Source organism: Ranitomeya imitator, chromosome 7, assembly GCF_032444005.1.
Source record: "Ranitomeya imitator isolate aRanImi1 chromosome 7, aRanImi1.pri, whole genome shotgun sequence".
Lineage (NCBI taxonomy): Eukaryota > Metazoa > Chordata > Amphibia > Anura > Dendrobatidae > Ranitomeya > Ranitomeya imitator.
In genome coordinates, this window is record NC_091288.1 from 195351177 (window position 1) to 195370086 (window position 18910).

General features: G+C 49.1%; 1 protein-coding gene across 1 annotated transcript in view; it reads right to left on the reverse strand.

Annotated features, from left to right (window-relative positions):
- The window catches only part of INTS1 (integrator complex subunit 1), a 69621-nt gene extending 50711 nt beyond the window's left edge, over positions 1–18910 (reverse strand). Inside the window, exons 1-12 of the mRNA XM_069734319.1 lie at positions 18784–18910; positions 16287–16354; positions 13914–14204; positions 13596–13792; positions 12129–12266; positions 11763–11922; positions 8414–8519; positions 6620–6806; positions 5895–6040; positions 4581–4722; positions 2595–2771; positions 1117–1225 (exon numbers count right to left, since the gene is read on the reverse strand). Coding sequence (XP_069590420.1) covers positions 1117–1225; positions 2595–2771; positions 4581–4722; positions 5895–6040; positions 6620–6806; positions 8414–8519; positions 11763–11922; positions 12129–12266; positions 13596–13792; positions 13914–14204; positions 16287–16344 — 1711 coding nt within the window. The 5' untranslated portion in view covers positions 16345–16354; positions 18784–18910. The remainder of the gene's footprint in view (positions 1–1116; positions 1226–2594; positions 2772–4580; positions 4723–5894; positions 6041–6619; positions 6807–8413; positions 8520–11762; positions 11923–12128; positions 12267–13595; positions 13793–13913; positions 14205–16286; positions 16355–18783) is intronic.

Sequence of the window (18910 nt, forward strand, 5' to 3'; positions counted from 1 at the left end):
AGAGCCGCCGCGCAAAAAGATGGGCCCCGGCTTTTGTCCCTAATAGCCCCAGAGCAGAAAAGGTGCGGCCGCAGGGATAGTAGTGCGGCCGCAGGGATAGTAGTGCGGCTGCTTGTAAGGCGCCGCACAAAGAAGCAGGGAAGGTAGGGAATCCAAGAGGCCCCCTAAGCACTGATAGGGACTCGGAGCACCAATACTCACCTAGCATCCCACGCAGTCGTACTAACCTTAAAAAAACATGGAAGATATTAGACGTCCTTGGAGCTGGTGGACGTCCTCGTCTCCTCCGACCGACAGGCTCTGGTGGGCGAGTGGGTGGGGGACGGAGCCAGGACCGGACTTCTGAGCACGCTTGTGTGCTAGGATCTTGGTCCTGGAGAGGGATCTATGAGGATACGGGGTGGCAGTACACGCCGTACTCATAGTCCGCTTTGTGGGACTACAGGTGTGACTGCTCACCCTGTATCCCTTCCGAAAAACCTGAAAAGAAACGACGCACATTGAGGTAGATAAGGGTCTAATGAAAGACCCGTGTCCACCTCCTACTGACACTAAGCTAAACTGAAGAGTATAATGCCAGTCGGTGGGGTGTACACTGCAGAGGAGGAGCTAACTTTTTTTATTTGCATAGTGTCAGCAGCATACACCCATGGTTCCTGTGTCCCCCAATGAGAGGCGATAAAGAAATATGTTTGAGTCCCCGTGGCTGTTCGACAGGCGCAACACTTGCAGGGACTGTCTGATTCATAGGCAATCCTTGCATGAACAGCCGCGAGACATGCAGCCGCGAGGAATAGAACATATTATTTGAGCATGACGAAGACCCTCTGTTAGCATGCGAGCATGCTCAGATAACACCTATCCCAGCACGTTCGCTCATCACTAATGAGTAAATAACTACTCGTCAGACTTCACTTGTACATAGTTTCACGGCCTGTGATTTCCAGAAAGGCATCGGGTCTCCCAATCTGAACTCAACAGCCTTATGTATTCCTATGAGGCTGCTGAGTTCGGGTCAGGAGACCTGTGGTCAGTAAATAAACCACGGTCCGTACATGGACTGTGAAACAGAAGTGTGTGTGAATCCGGCCCAACACTGAGGTTTTTGTCACTCACTCTTTTTCTCTCCTTTGTCCCATGCAATGCCAGCCTCCTTGACTTGAACAGTAATCCCCAACATCATGGACACAGCAAGCAGATCCGTTATATGGATCACAAAACGTTCCTTAAAAAAAAAAAGTGAATGTCAAAATACCATAATGATGTGATAGAAAACACCTGACCCGGCACAGGTATCTTCTCTACAGTCGTGGAACAGGCAAATGGTATTTACCCATTTATCTCAAAGTGAGAGCCCAAGACAAGCAAGGAGAACTAGTAAGAGTAAGTGATATGCTATGGCCAAACAATTTCTGGGGGCTTGATCATAAGGAAAAAGAATCCGCAGAGGTCTACACTCAAGACTCGTTCCCAGGTACCAGCTGTGGTGAGGAGCCATCCACATGAATTGACCTGCTGCAGTTTCCTGCACTATAGGAAAAAAACTATAGGGGACGCAGTGCCGAAGCAGTCCCTTCACTCTCAGGACCAGAGGGGTCCCCTGGGGGGCAGAAGTATCCATATCCCAGTAATATGCCGTCACTTAAGATATAAATACCCTTTTAGGCTGTGTGCACACGTTGAGGTTTTTTCGCGTTTTTTCCCGAGAAAAACGCTATAAAACATCAAAAAACGCATATAATAAGCATCCCATCATTTAGAATGATTTCCGCATGTTTTGTGCACATGATGCGTTTTTTCCCGCGTAAAAACCGCATCATGGTAAAAACCGCAGCATGTTCATTAATTTTGCGTTTTTTTTTGCAGATTTCCCACTACAAAATGCATTGGGAAGTATCCGGAAAAAAACGCGGCAAAACCGCATGCAGATTTTTGCGGATTTCTTGAAGAAAATTTCCTGTTTTTCTCAGGAATTTTCTGCGAGAAATCCTGAATGTGTGCACATAGCCTTAGGGTTTTTGAATGTATCTAAGAAAGGAAGCCACTCTACGGCCACGGTTTTTGCATAAGTCTGGTAACAGTCTTATGGAAATATTTAGCACGTACTGTACATTGGGACCATTCCTAACATAGGAGCTAAACTAAGGGCAAAAAAAAGGGTCCATGACTCGTCTCCGCTGTGTTTCTCGTATCTCCTCAGATCCAGCTAATCTACCAATGCAGTAGATTTAGCCCACAATGACAAGTGTTACTCTCCACCTCCTACTGATCACTATAAAGGGGTCCCGGGGCCCCACTCATCATCACTGCATGACCATAGTGAGGACAACATTGACTGGCTCGATGGCTGGAGGAGCAAGAACAGTGCTCAGCCCCATAGACAATGAATGGAGCGGGACCGAGCAGGTCTGACAGCCGCTCCATTCACGTCCTGACTGCAGTGGGGAGAAGCAACAGACCCCCAATTCCAGTCACCGATTGGAGTCCGACTGGGTGTTTCATCGTAGATACTACCTCTGTAAATGCAACAGGACCCGTTAGGTGGCCATACTTTAGAATCCTGTGAATACGATGCATTTGTAGATAGCAATCACCTTAAACTCCATTTCAGTGTACGTGGCCTCTTTCCTCTCCTGCATCAGTCCCAAGCAGAAAGCCTGGAAGTTGATTTCATGTTTCGTCTGTTTGATGATTTCTCGGAGAAGCGCTCGTGAGGCGCGGAGGTAATCATCTTTATTGGTAAGTAAATCTTGGAAAACCATAGCTAGAAACTGAAGAGAGAGAAAAAAAACATAATGAGGGTTATGCCTAATGGCAGTGGTAATTTGAGCAAACTATAAACTAAAAGTAATTAGAATAATTGGTTGGTAGGGAAAGTGGCATTTTTCAATTTTTTTTTTTTTTTTTTTTTTTTTTTGTTTTTACACCAATTCTCATGTGCAGGATCCCTGGGATTCTGCTAGAAACAGATCAACAATCTACAGGAACTATGGCTAATGCATGATGGTTGGGGGGTCTCCTGTTCACTGGATCATACATTTACCACCAATCCTGCCGTGGGGCGCACTCCCTATAGAGAAGGCAGAGATGGTTTATTATCCAACTTTGCCTTCCTGAAAGCTTCATACACAGCACTCTTCACATATCCAAGTTTTCTTTTTTGAGGACCATATAAACCAGAGAGAGAAAAATAAATAAATAAAACAGACATGGCTGTTTTTGATCTGAGTCACGGATCGAGATCACCGTATATACTCGAGGGTAAGCCGAGATTTTCAGCCCATTTGTTTGGGCTGAAAGTGCCCCTCTCGGCTTATACTAGAGTCATTGTCCCAGGGGGTCGGCGGGGGAGGGGGAGGGCAGCTGTCACATACTCACCTGCTCCTGGCGTGGTCCCTGCATCTCCGATGGTCTCCGGCAGCTTGTTCCTGTGTCCAGCAGTCATGTGGTACCGCTCATTAAAGTAATGATATGGACGCATATTCGTTACTTTAATGAGCGGTACAATGTGACCGCTGAACATAGGAAGAAGCTGCCGGCTCCCGGAGACCATCTGACAGTGAGAAGCTGCAAGGGACCGCGCCAGGAGCAGGTGAGCATAACGGGGGGAGGGTGAGCATTGCGCGATAGTCACCTGACCCCGTTCCACCGCTGCGCGCTGCTCCGGCTTTCTCGTCCTCTGCCTGTGACTGCTCAGGTCAGAGGGTGCGATGACGTGTGTAGTGTGCTCCCTCTGCCTGAACAGTCAGAGAGCTGGAAGACGGAGCGGCGTGCAGCGGTGGAACGGGGTCAGGTGAATATCACAAGTGCCGGGGGCCTGAACGACAAGAGGGGAGTATGTGATTTTTTTTATTTTAATCGCAGCATATGGGGCATAATCTATGGAGCATCTTATGGGGCCATCAACCTTTATGCAGGATTGTATGGGGCAAATGTTTCTATGGAGCATCTTATGGAGCCATTATTAACCTTTGTGCAGCTTTATATGGGGCATATTTTAATATGGAGCATCTTATGGGGCGTATTTTGTATGGAGCATTAAATGGGGCATATTTTGATATGGAGCATCTTATAGGGCCATCATGAACTGTATGGAGCATTATATGGGGCTTCTGATTCAATATGGATATTCAAAAACATTTAACCTACTGATATCTCAATTAATTTTACTTTTATTGGTATACATTTTTACTTTTGACATTTACCGGTAGCTGCTGCATTTCCCACCCTAGGCTTATACTCGAGTCAATAAGTTTTCCCAGTTTTTTGTGGCAAAATTAGGAGGGGGGGGGGGGTCGGCTTATACTCGAATATATACGGTACCTATACAAGTCAAAAATTGGACAAAGGGGGGGAAGTTGGCCGTAGAGGTCTTTTGCGACCTTACTGTGGCACAATGTGTGAAAGATTATATTTTTTTTCATTTTCTAAATATTAGTCCCTGCATATAAAAAAAAGAAGCAAAGTTTATCTGAATAACGAGGGGAAAGATTTTAGTGCTGTTAAAATGGAAATGTGCTAGGTCATGAAGAGGGGAAAATGACGAGGTCTTGAACTGGTTAATAAATCCACATGGTTACCTTCGGGGCCTGTTCGGAGCTGTGCTGCAGCACAGTGTACAAGATTTGCATGTTGTTCGGGTTTCTAGCATTTGAGAGCTCATTAAAAATCACAAACTTCACCATTGTGCCGAGATTATCTCTGTGTGCATTCAGCAGCTCCCTGTGCAAAAGAAAATAGATACCGTATATGTATACTACAAAAGCAAATCACATTATTACATCAAATAAATGTCTAGCGAGCATGACCCAAGTGCTAGCGAGCATGACCCAAGTGCTACACAGATAACAGCGAGTCAAGCAGCTCTACATTAGTAGCAGAAGAGCGTCCATTTAATTACTAATTGTCTGGATGACCGAACTATACAAATAACATAGGCGCCCATGTTAAGGGCTTTGTGCACTACAAGTGTTGGGCTTGTACAGCTATAAATATGTGACTGCATTCCAAGACTGAAAGTGAGATTACTTACTGACTTCTGGGGGATGCAGTGACCCCAAGCCACCTCTGCAGAGCCCCATTTGGAAGGATGGGAGGCCACGCACACCTGCACTCCATTCTCTGTCTATGGGACTGCAGAGTACAGCGCTTGGCCATTTCCAGCAGTCCCGTAAGAATAGAGTGATGGTGCACATGCTTCACATCTGCCCCATTTGGACCCAGTTCTCAGGATCGGTGGGGGTCCCTGAGATCAGGAAGTTATCCCCTATCCTATAACTTTCAATCATTTTTCTCAGGTCCTAAGGGATAACCATATGATGCCCACACTTGTGGCACTGCATAACTTAATATAGAAAATAAGTAAGACTTAGCAAGAGTGACAATTTTCATCCCCCATTTGGACCTAATTGGATGTAAAATCCCTTTGTCATTGAATACATTGGGTAACACGGGTAGTTCTGAAGAATTTGCATGGAATCCCTGCGATCTGTCATGGTGTCTCTGGAGTTATAGGAGTTCCTTTCTTCGCTGGACATAACCAATGCGTGTCTTCACAATCCCATCACCACCTTATTTTGCTTCGCTGTTAGTTCTCCCCAATGGAGTCACCAGGGTCTTCACCGAGGGTCTCCTGCCTCTCATGGTGCTTCTCCCCTGGTGTGGAGATATGTGACAGATATATTCTCCGGTGTTATCAATGAGAAACCAAATCCGTTGGGGAATTGCCACATAAATTGGGGTAAAATTTCCTGCTTAAACTGAAAGTAATACATAGTGCAGCTCCTCCATAGTCACTAAACAGCAGCACGGGACACTTAGAAGAAAAGTAAGTGCAGTCTTCGCCCTGCACGTCGCCACAATCCGATCATTCATTCATCCTAGACCCGACTCACCGCACAGACAGCATGTAATGATTGAGGAGAACCTTGGGCTTCAGTCGGATTTTAATCAGGTTAGAAATCACTTCCATGTCCTCAGAGCCTTGTGTGTTACAGTTCATGCAGACAGACATGAGCAGGTCCTGGGCCGGCCGGGTCAGCTGGGTATTTGCAAGACAGGAAATATAACAAAAAAGGGTGCAAGTTTTAGATGCGAGAACAGTATTCGTATCCCCCGATATTTATTATTTGTATACATTCGGCAGCAATTAAATGTTTGGATATTAAGTCGAGGGCCGTAGCCTGTTGATGCACGTTCATATAGTGATGTGATCACGTGGGCCCACAGGGAAAGAGCGGTTATTAGTGATGAGCAAGGTGTTATCTGAGCATGCTCGGGTGCTAATAGAGTATCTTCGGCGTGCTCGGATACTACGTTCGAGTCCCGATGCCTGCATGTCTCTTCTGACAGCTGCTACACAGGCAGGGGTTGCGTGTTTGTTAGACAATCCCTGCATACATTGCGGCTGTCGAACACCCACCAGACATGGAGCCGAGGGGACTCGACTGTAGTATTCGAGCACGCCAAAGATACTCTATTAGCACCCGAGCATGCCCAGATAACACCTTATCCGAATACGCTCGCTGATCACTACTGATGAAACCAACAGATAACCCTCTCAAGAGTGAAATTATTAAGAGGTTTGACCTCCTTATCAGCTGGAAAGATCAGCGAGTACCTTTGGGTTTTGCAGCCACATCTCCAGTCTCTGCACGGCCATAAGTCTCACTTCTTTATATCCACACGTGGCAGTAAGCAAACGGAGGAGATTCCTGGAGACGTTATCCATGGGCTGCCGGCGGTTCAGCTGATCTCGTAACATATCTAGGACATACTCCTCCACACCGTCGGACAACTCTTCGTACCTGGGGAACAAGAAGAAATAGAAAAAGTCATCAGTGAACATACACTTATTGTGCTTCCTCTTCATCGTGTCTGCAGCCAGGAGCAAATAGAAGGGAAAATACAAGATTGCTCTGAATGTCCCAAGACCAGATACACCGTCACAAACACAAACACCCCCCATCCCTTCAGACCTAGTAAAGGAGCCTGTAAATCCGATTGAGGTCTAACTACTACCCTCATCCACAAAGCACTCCATGGCTCAGCACCACCCTACATCTCCTCCCTGGTATCAGTCTACCACCCTACCCGTGCCCTCCGCTCCGCTAATGACCTCAGGTTAGCATCCTCAATAATCAGAACCTCCCACTCCCGTCTCCAAGACTTTACACGTGCTGCGCCGATTCTTTGGAATGCACTACCTAGGTTAATACGATTAATCCCCAATCCCCACAGTTTTAAGCGTGCCCTAAAAACTCATTTGTTCAGACTGGCCTACCGCCTCAATGCATTAACCTAACGATCCCTGTGTGGCCTATTTATAATAAAAAAAAAAAAAAAAAGGTTCCTCGCATCATGTTCTCATACACTTTATGCAGTATTAGCCCACTGTGTCTGTACTGCTACATACTTAGGCAGGTAACTGGTTCATGCAGCTTTACATGAACACCTGAGCCTTACACTATAGCTGGTCCGAATGACTAAAGCAATTATTACCATCCACCTTTCGTGTCTCCCCTTTTCCCCATAGTCTGTAAGCTTGCGAGCAGCAGGGCCCTCACTCCTCCTGGTATCTGTTTTGAACTGTATTTCTGTTATGCTGTAATGTCTATTGTCTGTACAAGTCCCCTCTATAATTTGTAAAGCGCTGCGGAATATGTTGGCGCTATATAAATAAAATTATTATTATTATTTATTATTATAACATCTCCGTCTTCACTGAATCTTTATCACTGACGCTTAGGGCTGAATTCACATCAGTGTTATGTGCACCGTCCCCTCCATGTTCTGTATGTATGTAGACGAGACCACTCACACATAACACACTATTGAGAGCGGCTGCATAATACATGTATCGTCTGATTGCTGCCGGTCAATATAAACCAGCGGTCGGCACCCCATTGATAGCTGATGGGTGCCAAGTAAATCGGTGGTCGCCGGCAGGGGACTAGTTCGATGAGGTCCATGGCGTCCTCTCCCCATCCCGACCTCTCTGGCTGACAGGTCTCTCCCCATCGATACACATAGGGAAAGACTGGCCAGTCAACCGGCGTGTTGGGGTTGGATGGTAAAACCAGCGGGAACTAGTCCCGTCTCTGCCTATGGACCCCAGCCGTCTTTTCTATGAAGTTTCATAGTGAAACATACCTGGCTCCAATCATGCAGACGGCGTGTGATTTCGGTTGCCCTTAAGTTTGGAATCGGCTGACAGGTTCCCTTTAAGGGGAGCTGCAAACACTTATTTCAGTCATTTTTCAAAACTTTAAAATGTTCCCATAACTCTAAGGCTGCCAACCCCTGTAACTCCAGCAGTAGACTGTAGGAGGACCACCGGTAGTCTGGGGGTACCTGCCTAGCCAGACTGAATGTCCAGGTTTGGGCACACAAGATGTACAGTAAGACAAAATACCGCGGCATTAACTGTCCCTCCTGCTCAGGACTCATCTTCTCCTCCGCGATGAGCAGTTCTGTCTGACTGTCCTCCTCCTCTGTCAAGGACGGGTGAGGGCTGTTGCCTGCAATGAAGAAACACGATAAGACATTTTTCATTCAGTACCCCATCACACCCAAAAAGAGAAGTATAAGGCTATGTTCACATGTTGCAGCTTTTTTGTTAACGCAAATTTTAAGCTGTGTGTACACTACCCAGCAAAACCTATGATATTTCAGGACTCTCATGCACACGCATTGGGTTTTCTCCAGACTGCAGCATTTTTTTAAAACTGCATCATGTCACTTCTTTTAGTGTTTTTTTTACAATGAGTAAGTTGAATAATACAGCAAAAAAACAAAACACAAGCATAAGGTTTTGCTGCATAAAACCTAAGGAAGTTGCATCATGGGTTTTTTGGGGGGCACTAAACTTTAAAAGCATGCACAAGAGACAATGAAAACGCAGCAAACCTGCTTTTTTTTTTTTTAAGCAGCTTCCTTACTGCTAAGTGAGCACGTTTTTGCCTGCAGAAAAAAACGCAACGTGTGAACAAAGCCTTAAAGGGATTTTCCAGCACTGTTCAGTGGTGCCGATGAGATTATGACCCCACATACCTGCCGAGACCATCAGAAAGAGCGGTGCACAAACAGGTCACATGGGTGACACCTGCTGATTGGCAGGTATATGGGGTCTTATCGCAGTGGCGTAGGAAGGGGGGTGCGGGGGGGGGGGGCGGTCCGCCCCGGGCGGCACAATGCTGGGGGCGGCCGGCGCTGCAGGAGAAGAAGGAAAAAAAAAAAAAAAAAAAGAAGACGCCCCATTAAATCTTCGGGCGGCGCCGTCCGCCGCCACGACCAGGGCCAGCTCCCCCCACCCCCGGGCCCCGCCCCCCGCTCTAATACTCACCTCTCCTGGTTCCTGCGGCAGCTGCAGCGTCCTCTGATTCTGCGACGTCTCAGAGCAGAGGGCGCGATGACGTCACTACTGTGCGCGCCGCTCTGCCTCTCTGTCCTGAGCGTCGCAGAGCCGGAGAGACGCTGACTGCACCGGACCTGCGCTGGGAACGGGAGAGGTGAGGATTTTACTTTTTTTTTTTTTTCTTTATTTCTGACTGTCTGGGGCTGGGGCAATGCTGGAGACCATGGGGCAATACAGGACACCATGGGGCAGATTGCTGGACACACTGGGGCAATACAGGAGACCATGGGGCAGATTGCTGGACACACTGGGGCAATACAGGAGACTATGGGGCAGATTGCTGGACACACTGGGGCAATACTGGAGACCATGGGGCAGAATGCTGGACACACTGGGGCAATACTGGAGACCATGGGGCAGAATGCTGGACACACTGGGGCAATACTGGAGACCATGGGGCAGAATGCTGGACACACTGGGGCAATACTGGAGACCATGGGGCAGAATGCTGGACACACTGGGGCAGTACGCTGGACACATTGAATACTGGAGACCATGGGGCAGATCTCAGGACACATTAAGGCAATGCTGGAGACCCTGGGGCAGACTTCTGGACATACTGGGGCAATACTGGAGACCATGGGGCAGAATGCTGGACACACTGGGGCAATACAGGAGACCATGGGGCAGATTGCTGGACACAATGGGGCAATACTGGAGACCATGGGGCAGAATGCTGGACACACTGGGGCAATACTGGAGACCATGGGGCAGAATGCTGGACACACTGGGGCAGTACAGGAGACTATGGGGCAGAATGCTGGACACACTGGGGCAATACTGGAGACCCTGGGGCAGATTGCTGGACACACTGGGGCAATACTGGAGACCCTGGGGCAGATTTCTGGACACATTGAGGCAATGCTGGAGACCCTGGGGCAGACTTCTGGACACACTGGGGCAATGCTGGACACTGGGGCAGATTGCTGGACACACTGGGGGTAATATACTGGACACACTGGGGCAATGCTGGACACTGGGGGTAATATGCTGGACACACTGGGGCAGACTGCTGGACACACTGGGGAAAGGCTGGACACTGGGGCAGATTGCTGGACACACTGAGGGCAGATTGCTGGACACACTGGGGGTAATATGCTGGACATACTGGGGCAGATTGCTGGACACACTGGGGGTAATATGCTGGACACACTGGGGCAGATTGCTGGACAACATGGGGGTAATATGCTGGACACACTGGGGCAGATTGCTGGACAACATGGGGGTAATATGCTGGACACACTGGGGGCAGGACTTGAGGCATGGGCAGAATGTAGATACGGGGCATGATTGGAGACACGGGGCAGGATTGGATCATGGGGCAGGACGGATACGATGGAGGCTGGTGGGGCAGGATGGGGAGATCATATGGGGTAGAATGGATACTCATGAGGGCAGGATACGACAACATATGGCTGGAGCCAGGAATGAGATAAACGGGGCCAGGGTGGGGAATATTATTACCATAGGGGATAATTAAGGGATATTGTTACTGCAGTGATGTATTTATTTTATTTTTTGAGTATACTGTTTTAAATGGGGGGGCCGTCCTGTTACTGTGCAGAGTGACACTATATCACCTTTTTTTCTTCATGTGGTGTAATGTAGAAGTTGTGAAAAATTAAGTAATGTGTTCTGCAAGCGGAGCTCGAGATAACTGTGTTATTTCCTGCAGAAACGAGTCCTGGCTGGAAGGAATGATGGCGGTCTGTGCTGGATGAAAGATGAAGGACTTCACCTAGAGACGTCACTGGTGAGTCAGTGTTACCTATACACTGTCACTATACACTGTATACTATATAGAGGTCCTGTGTATAATGTCACCAGTGATCTCTGTATTACCTCTACACAGACACTGCATACTAAGTACAGATCTCCTGTGAATACTGGCACTTATGGTGATAGTATTGTGGTTTTTTTTTTTTATTACTGATCAGTATTGTAGTATTCAGTCACTATGTGGTGGTAATATGTGGTCTGGAAATGGTGCGGTGGTATTTGTCCCTTGTATGTAGTATTATTCGGTCACTATGTGGCCTGGTCATGGTGTGGTGGTATTAAGTCACAGGTGTGGCATGTGGGGGTGACACCATTAGGCCCAGTTTAAGTTCTACAAAACAGGAAAACCATTTTTGGTAACCTTTGTGTGTATTGAGCTGGGGGGGGGGGGGATGGGGGGGATGGGGGGGGCGCCAAACTCGGGAACAGCCCCGGGCGGCAAAAGCTCTAGCTACGCCTCTGTCTTATCGGCACCACTCGCCTCCAATGCAGGATTGAGCAGTGCTGGACAACCCCTTTAAATAGCAGATATGTATATTAATTAGCGTATAAATTATATGGTCAGTACCAGCGCTCAGGTCCCCGGTAATCCGCCCGACGTCTCCTTGCAATCCCATGTTCTTTGGAGGCATCTTGGTGCAGAACGCAGTCTGAATGTTGTCCACGAAGGTTTTACAGTGAGGGCTGTCAACCCAAATCCTCTCTCCTAAGGAGTCTTCTATATACACCTAAGAGGAAGATCAAGCAAGAAATGTGCTGAAACCACAAAGCAGCAGTATATAGAGCAGGGGGAACAGCCGGACTCAGTCACACACTATTTTACCTCTTGCCCGATCCGTTCCCCCCCCCCCCCCCCATTATAAGCCACAGTCCTATATTAAGGAATAACCTCCGTCACTGCACACTTTCTGCACATATGTAACCCCTCTCTCACCTTGACAAAAATTTCAGGCCAGTTTTCATCTTCTTCGTATGCCGCCATGAGGAGGTTACACGCCAGCACCGACACCAGGCTGTTTCCTTTGGCTTTAAAGTTTATGGAGGCGTCTCTTCGTAGTAGGCTGCACAGGGCCTGCAGGACATTACTCTATTAGTCATTACCTTTGTTACTACAACCTTAAAATTAAAGGAATTTTCCACATGAAAGGATCGTTGCAAAATAAAATAGAAAAAAAAAATTTTTCCTTAGGTCTCAAACCCACTCAGCTCCAGTGGTCTCTGCCAGGAGAGGAAGTGATGAGGCCCCCATCGAACGAGACCCCTACCCACCTCATGAGGGAATTATGTCCTGTCCATCACCTCTCTCCCCGGCCAATCAGTTCGATGTGTGGGGACGTCATACTTGTCTGAGGGGCTGTGGGGAGGTCATTCGATGTGTGGGGACGTCATACTTGTCTGAGAGGCTGTGGGGAGGTCATTCGATGTGTGGGGACGTCATACTTGTCTAAGGGGCTGTGGGGATGTCATTCGATGTGTGGGGACGTCATACTTGTCTGAGGGGCTGTGGGGACGTCATTCGATGTGTGGGGACGTCATACTTGTCTGAGGGGCTGTGGGGAGGTCATTCGATGTGTGGGGACGTCATACTTGTCTGAGGGGCAGTGGGGACGTTATTCGATGCGTGGGGACGTCAGACAGTGCGTGGGGACGTCATACCTGTCAGAAGCTGTGGGGACTTCAATCTGTGTGTGGGAGTTATTGATTAAGGTAAATCTATACTTCAATATACTTAAGACTCAATAACAGGAGCAGTATGGTTTATACATTTTATAAAAAGACCCAAATTATTTGGTTTTGATTATCTGCTGCATGTGAGAAAACAAGTGCTAATAAGCCCCATTGCAAGATGGATTATCAGTGGCTGCTGCTCAATATACTTAATTCTGCTCAATATTAATTGAAAAAGATATATAAAATAATAATTATAAACCAATTAACTTTGGTCTTCCACAACAGTAAGGGTCTCACCTGGCTCCTTGAGAAAATTAGTTGCCCACCACTGCTCTAGACGATAATGCCTGACCGTACTCCCTGTGAGGATGACAGTCTCCAACCTTGGACCCCCACCCAAGAGCCAGAGAGCAGTCAGTAGGCAACTCCCATCCTGGCAGACTCGGCTCATCCATGTGTTAGGTGCCGTTCATCTCATGGCGGACATTACTAGGTCCAGCTGGCACCACCTGCTTGACACTGTGAAATGAGCAGGGTGCCGGTAAGTTGGCTCCCATATGAGGTGACCCCTCTTATCCAGCCAGCAAAAGAAGAACCCCCTACAACCCCCAAGGACCCTTCAGGCAGAGAATTCCTTTATTCTCCTGAGACATAACATTAGTCCTTAAAATTATAAAACTTGCTGAACACAAGAGGAGGAAAATGACTTTATTCCTGGAGAAATTCTTACCTCAATTACACCCTCGGTTGCAAATATATTTGGCTTCATTTTTGCCAAAAACATCAGACTCAGGTACAATGTGGGGTCTGGCTTGGCACGGTTCATCTTCAGCTGCTTTACTGCTCCGCAGAGCACACCTTCGATCCGATCATCATTTCCATCCTGCTCTGAAGCTTCAACGTCGTCCAGCAGCGACGCCGGGGCAACTGCAAGGAAATAAGACCACAATGTTCACCACCGAGAAGCTAAAGCCTCAGCGCGGAGACAAAATAAAGACTTCAAAGAGTTAAAAAAAAAATAGAAGATGTGGAAGATAAGGATCAGAACCTTCGATGGGGACAACGGACGGCTCCTTGATGGATGGGGAGATGGCCCTCTTCTCGGCCACTGCCGCTTCAGCCAAACGCCCCAATGCACTTAAAGGTGGGGTGGAAGAAAGTTTCGGGCGTTTTGTGAGTCCGGTCAGTGCCGATGTGCTGGCCAAAGCAGAAGAGGCTTCACGCTTCCTTTCTGACGTCAATCCAGGAGCAGCTGGCTTCATTAGATTTGGGGGGGCTTTGGATTCACTGGTTTGCCCCTTGTTGCCCAGAGCAATGAAATCCCCCGGAGGTGGATGACCTGCAAATACACAAAAGAAACAAAAGGCTTTAAATAAATCTCAGCTTCACTTACTACCAACATTTATGCTACCTGGTTAACCTTGCACCGTGTGAACGAAGATAATGGGGTCACATGATTACCTTAAATCAGGGCGGAACTTATTTCTAAGTAGTTATGGAGAGGGGGGGGACTTGCTTTTGGCCCCCAAAATTGGCACTCCATGAATGGTATCCTCATCTTAGAGATTTATGGCATAAGTACAAAATATGCCATAAATGTTTGATAGATACATGTCCTACCACTGGGACCAGCCCCATCTCCTAAACGGGTTTCTTCTGACCTCATTCTTCCTGCTGAAGTGGCAAATAAATAGGTGGTCGAGCTTCAATGTCTCGATTTTTCTTAATTGGCTGTTCACAACCCTTCTCAATCCGTATGTTTGCGCTTAGTAAAATAATACCGTAAAATAATGATCTAGGTTTGATTGCCTACCATTGGAAGAAAACCTCTCCACCTTCCCAACTAGATCTATATCCTTGCATCAAAGATATCAGGAACTTTGAATACCGGGCAGCCCTTAATGACAATATTGTAGAGAGATTTAACCTTGTTTGGTCTCCTTGGGATTCCTTTTGGTCCATGTTAAATATATGACCTCTATGAGAAGGCTATAACTAAACGTACCGTCACATTTAGCGACGCTGCAGCGATATAGACAACGATGCCGATCGCTGCAGCGTCGCTGTTTAGGTCGTTGTGTGGTCGTTGGAGAGCTGTCACAAAGACAGCTCTCCAGCGACCAACGATGCCGAAGTCTCCGGGTAACCAGGGTAAACAGTGCTTCCCTGCACTGTGTCAGCGCCGGCCGGCCGTAAAGCAGAGCACAGCGGTGACGTCACGTCACCGCTGTGCTCTGCTTTACGGCCGGCGGCGCTGACAGTCAGTGCGGGAAGCTGACGCCGGGGGACGTGACAGACACCGGAATGTAAGTATGTACTGTTTGTTTTTTTTAACTTTTACAATGGTAACCAGGGTAAACATTGGGTTACTAAGCGCTGCCCTGCGCTTAGTAACCCGATATTTACCCTGGTTACCAGTGAACACATCGCTGAATCGGCATCACACACGCCGATCCAGCGATGACAGCGGGTGATCAGCGACCAAAAAAAAAGTTCCTGATCATTCCCAGCGACCAACGATCTCCCAGCAGGGGCCTGATCGTTGGTCGCTGTCACACATAACGATTTTGTTAACGATATCATTGCTACGTCACAAAAAGCAACGATATCGTTAACGAAATCGTTATGTGTGAAGGTACCTTAAGTCGTGATATTCCACGTGATCCCGCCCCCCCCTTCCTTTTGTCGGAGTCTGTGTGTTTGTTTGTAAAATGTTACTCTTTATCTACTTGAAAATGTTTAACTATCATTATAGTATAAGATTGGCTGTAAACCTATAAATGATAGTGAAAAATCTAAAATGCCTTGTAACTTTTTTCTTTTACTGTAAAACTTTAAAAATTTTCAATAAAATTAAAAAAAATAATAATAATCATTTAACATCATCTCCTTTCCTGTGGTGTCTACACTGGCTGTCCTGGGGATTGCGTGATATTGCCGTCACGAGAACCCTGAGGCCAACTAGCAGCCACTTCCCTGTCTCCACGTTCGGAAAAAAATCACACACATCCGGAAGAAGTGAGAGCGTGGCTGAAGATGGAGGAAGCGATACATCCAAAGGCTGGGAGAGTGAAGTGGCCACTGATTGAGGCAGGGATTGCGTGACGTAACACTGTCACGCAATCCCTGGGAGAGTCAGTGTCGACAACACTGGATCTGTGCCGGCTCCGGAGGGGAGTATCAGCGTTATTAATTTACAGGGGGCAAACATACATGAGAGTAGTGGACAACCCCTTCAATCACTTCTAGAAGACTTCTGAAAACAGCCAAGCACGTTCATCTACCACAACTGGTGGGATGGGGGTCAGCAGAGACAAGCGCAGGTCCTGTAGTTACACAACGTGCCTTGGATCTATACCTGCATGCAGTAATTACTATAAAACCACATCATCTCTGCCAAGTTCTTGACAACATGAGATACCTGAGGATTTCCCAGCGGCGCTCGGCCGGCGCACTGCAGCGGCCTTGGGGCGATTCATCTTGTTCACACTATGGGGAAAAATAATAAAAAGCACAATGAATATTAATGTATGAGAACGCTGTACTGAGATATATTACTGTAGAAGAGGTGATAAATGTCTGATAACCGGGGGCCAAGGATCAGTCTGTGAGGCCAAGCACCGACAGTGTCAGTCCAGAGAATTGGGTAAGTACCCCCGCTCTACTGGTGGCTGAAGATCTGGAAGGGGACCCCCGTAATCAGACACTTGCTGCCAATACTACGGAAAGGGGGTAAATATTAACTGTAAGAAATTGGTTTATTCTGCCTGATTCTGAACACAGGGCTCTGAAATGCCCCCTACCACCAGGGTTCCAGAGAGTAGACCCCCACACACACAGAGGATGCCACCGCTCCTCCAGAGGGACCACACTCGCCATACACAGAGATACCCGCTCCTCCACAGAGGGACCACCCCAGCTCGGCACGGAGATACCCCGCTCCTCCACAGAGGGACCACCCATGCCACACACAGAGGCTGCCCCCGCTCGGCAGAGATACCCGCTCCTCCACAGAGGGACCACCCCCCCACACAGAGGATGCCCCCACTCCGCACAGAGATACCTGCTCCTCCACAGAGATACCCGCTCCTCCACAGAGGGACCACCCCCACCATACACAGAGATACCCCGCTCCTCCACAGAGGGACCACCCCCCACACACAGAAGATGCCCCCACTCTGCAGAGATACCCGCTCCTCCACAGAGGGACCACCCCCACCATACACAGAGATACCTGCTCCTCCACAGAGGGACCACCCCCACACAGAGATACCCGCTCCTCCACAGAGGGACCACCCCCACACAGAGATACCCGCTCCTCCACAGAGGGACCACCCCCGCTCGGCACGGAGATACCCTGCTCCTCCACAGAGGGACCACCCATGCCACACACAGAGGCTGCCCCCGCTCGGCAGAGATACCCGCTCCTCCACAGAGGGACCACCCCCCCACACAGAGGATGCCCCCACTCCGCACAGAGATACCTGCTCCTCCACAGAGATACCCGCTCCTCCACAGAGGGACCACCCCCACCATACACAGAGATACCCCGCTCCTCCACAGAGGGACCACCCCCCACACACAGAAGATGCCCCCACTCTGCAGAGATACCCGCTCCTCCACAGAGGGACCACCCCCACCATACACAGAGATACCTGCTCCTCCACAGAGGGACCACCCCCACACAGAGATACCCGCTCCTCCACAGAGGGACCACCCCCACACAGAGATACCCGCTCCTCCACAGAGGGACCACCCCCGCCACACACAGAGGCCGCCCCCACTCCGCACAGAGATACCTGCTCCTCCACAGAGGGACCACCCCCACCATACACAGAGATACCTGCTCCTCCACAGAGGGACCACCCCCACCATACACAGAGATACCCGCTCCTCCACAGAGGGACCACCCCCCCACACAGAGGATGCCCCCACTCCGCACAGAGATACCTGCTCCTCCACAGAGATACCCGCTCCTCCACAGAGGGACCACCCCCACCATACACAGAGATACCCCGCTCCTCCACAGAGGGACCACCCCCCACACACAGAAGATGCCCCCACTCTGCAGAGATACCTGCTCCTCCACAGAGGGACCACCCCCACCATACACAGAGATACCTGCTCCTCCACAGAGGGACCACCCCCACACAGAGATACCTGCTCCTCCACAGAGGGACTACCCCCACACAGAGATACCCGCTCCTCCACAGAGGGACCACCCCCGCCACACAGAGGCCGCCCCCACTCCGCACAGAGATACCTGCTCCTCCACAGAGGGACCACCCCCACTTCACACAGAGACACCGCCCTCACTTCAGTCTCAGTGAGCAGACAGATCGGGGTCATGTAGCCACTCCTTAGACCCTTCCTCTTATTCCCAGACCCCTCGATGCTGGTGGTGGAGACTCTCCAGTGCACATTCCGCCATCTCAGCAGTAAGGCCGCGTGCCCATAGTCCGGAGCTAACAGCGCTTTGGATGCAGCACATGTTCTCAGCATCCAGACCGCTGCTGACTATTGAATGCAGGCGATTCCGCATGTGATCACTAAATCGTGCGGATTCACCGCGTCCATTCACTGAGCGTCTCCACAACATAAATAGACATGCTGCAGTCTGGAGAGACGCATCACATGTCCGTCTCTGCGGGTGATCCGGGATACCTAGAAATCCCCTCCACTGTGCTGTAATGTGGACGCTGCACAGTACACAGGGTCCAACCCGCAGCAGCTCCGTGTGCACACACCCTCACACAGTCCCAGGTGGCGGTTATGGCTGCCGGTGTACCGCGCTGTGAAGAACGTCCCTCACAGATGCGGAGACACCGCACACATAGGTTACAGGGAGGAGACAGACTTCCTCCATCTGAAAACAACGTATAATGAACATCATGAGGAAGTATAGCCGCTGTACACACCACGATGCGGTATAAGAAGCCGCAGCCGCCGCGCTGCTCCCGGGAGTCAGTGCCCCATTATCTGCCGCCTGCAGCAGCCGCGGCTCCGGCGCTTCTCAGCGCAATATACCTCTACTTCCGGGTGATG